The 1,696-nt window shown below is 30.1% G+C and overlaps 1 protein-coding gene across 2 annotated transcripts in view; it reads left to right on the plus strand.

Annotated features, from left to right (window-relative positions):
• The window catches only part of LOC123008284 (ionotropic receptor 25a), a 10,446-nt gene that overhangs the window by 2,845 nt on the left and 5,905 nt on the right, over window positions 1-1,696 (plus strand). For both annotated transcript variants that reach the window (XM_044404049.1, XM_044404050.1), the window contains exons 5-6: window positions 521-875; window positions 928-1,316. In XM_044404049.1, coding sequence (XP_044259984.1) covers window positions 521-875; window positions 928-1,316 — 744 coding nt within the window. The remainder of the gene's footprint in view (window positions 1-520; window positions 876-927; window positions 1,317-1,696) is intronic.

A 1,696-nucleotide genomic window follows, 5' to 3' on the forward strand; every position in this document is an offset into this window, starting at 1 on the left:
AATAATATTCACTTTAATTTTTTTTAGTTTTGAATTTTTTCACTTAATAACTGATTTCTGTCAAAAATTTAAGTGTTTCTTATCATTTTTTACTTTGCTTCAATCAATTTTGTTGTTTTTTTTTTTAATTTTTTGATTCTTATTTTTGTTTCACTTAACTTCCATCAATTTTATCAGAGTTAGATTTGACAAGAATAATAATTCACTTCTAGTTTTTTTTTAATAAAATTCTTTCACATAAAACTGATCGTTTTTAAATAAGAGCAGAATTTTTATTTATTTTTTTTTTTGATGAGATGGTTTTCATTACTTTTTTGGTACAAAAAAATCTAATTACGACTCAATTACTTCTATCAATTTTTTTGTTTTTTTATTTGTTTTTATTTTTATTTCACTTAACTTCGATCGAATTTTATTAAAAAAGAGATCATTTTTTAATCTGAGGACAATTTTAATTAAATTTGCATTTTTCATGAGGTAATTTTGGTTAATTTTTGACACAAAAACCCCCTCAATTTAGAGAAATGATCGCTGACGGGGTTTGGAAACGCAACAACGCGACCAACTACATAACCTGCGACGACTTCGATGGGAAAAACACCCCAAAACGCGCCGGCCTAAACCTGAAAAAGTATTTCAGCAAGGAAGTTTCAGAAACGCCAACCTATGGTCCCATTAGCATCATTTCAAACGGTTACAGTTTCATGGAATTTACCATGCAGATAAGTGCAGTGGGGGTGCGTGAAAGCTCRTCGGATAAATCAGTACCATTGGGTACTTGGAAGGCGGGTTATGATAATAATTTAACCCTTGTGGACCCACAAATTATGAAAAATTACACGGCTGATGTGGTCTATCGTGTGGTSACAGTTGAGGTATTTCCCCCCAAAATTCACTACAAAATCTGGAAATGAAAAATTTTTTCAGCAAAAACCGTTCATTATTAAAGATGAAACYGCRCCGAAAGGTTACAAGGGTTATTGCATCGATCTCATKCAAAGGATAAGTGAAATATTAAATTTTGATTATGAYATTACCCCAGTTGGGGACCAGAAATTCGGGAATATGGACGAAAATGGGAAATGGAATGGTGTTGTGAGAGAATTGATGGAGAAAAGGGCTGATATTGGGCTTGGGTCAATGTCAGTAATGGCTGAAAGAGAAAATGTGATTGATTTCACAGTCCCGTATTATGATTTAGTCGGAATTACGATTTTAATGAAGTTGCCCAAAACACCAACTTCGCTTTTTAAGTTTTTGACGGTGTTGGAGAACGAGGTTTGGTTGTGCATTTTGGCCGCCTATTTTTTCACCAGGTTTACATTTTTTTCTTTTATTGCAATTTGGCTCACATTAGAATTCAGAAAAAAATTTAATGTTTTTGATAAAACCACATTTCAGTACAAAAGAATTTTTTTAACTAAAAATATAAAAACTGATTTTTTGTATAAAACTCTTATTTACGATTCTTTTGACCTTTAACAAAATATAAAGTTTTACTGCTTGAAAAGTTATTTTTCAACTCTCTTTCATATAAAAAATATTTGACAGAAGAAAGTTTATAGCTTTTTAACACTTCAAAAGTAAAAATTAATTTCAAATAAATAATTTTAAGAAAGTAATTTTTCACATATTTAAGGAAAATTAAGTTTTTCAAAACAATGGCCAGTGCTCATTTTTTTCTTTTTGTGTTACA

Source organism: Tribolium madens, unplaced genomic scaffold (assembly GCF_015345945.1).
Source record: "Tribolium madens isolate multiple individuals breed KSU strain unplaced genomic scaffold, Tmad_KSU_1.1 Scaffold_3;HRSCAF=73;Tcas5.2_LG2, whole genome shotgun sequence".
Lineage (NCBI taxonomy): Eukaryota > Metazoa > Arthropoda > Insecta > Coleoptera > Tenebrionidae > Tribolium > Tribolium madens.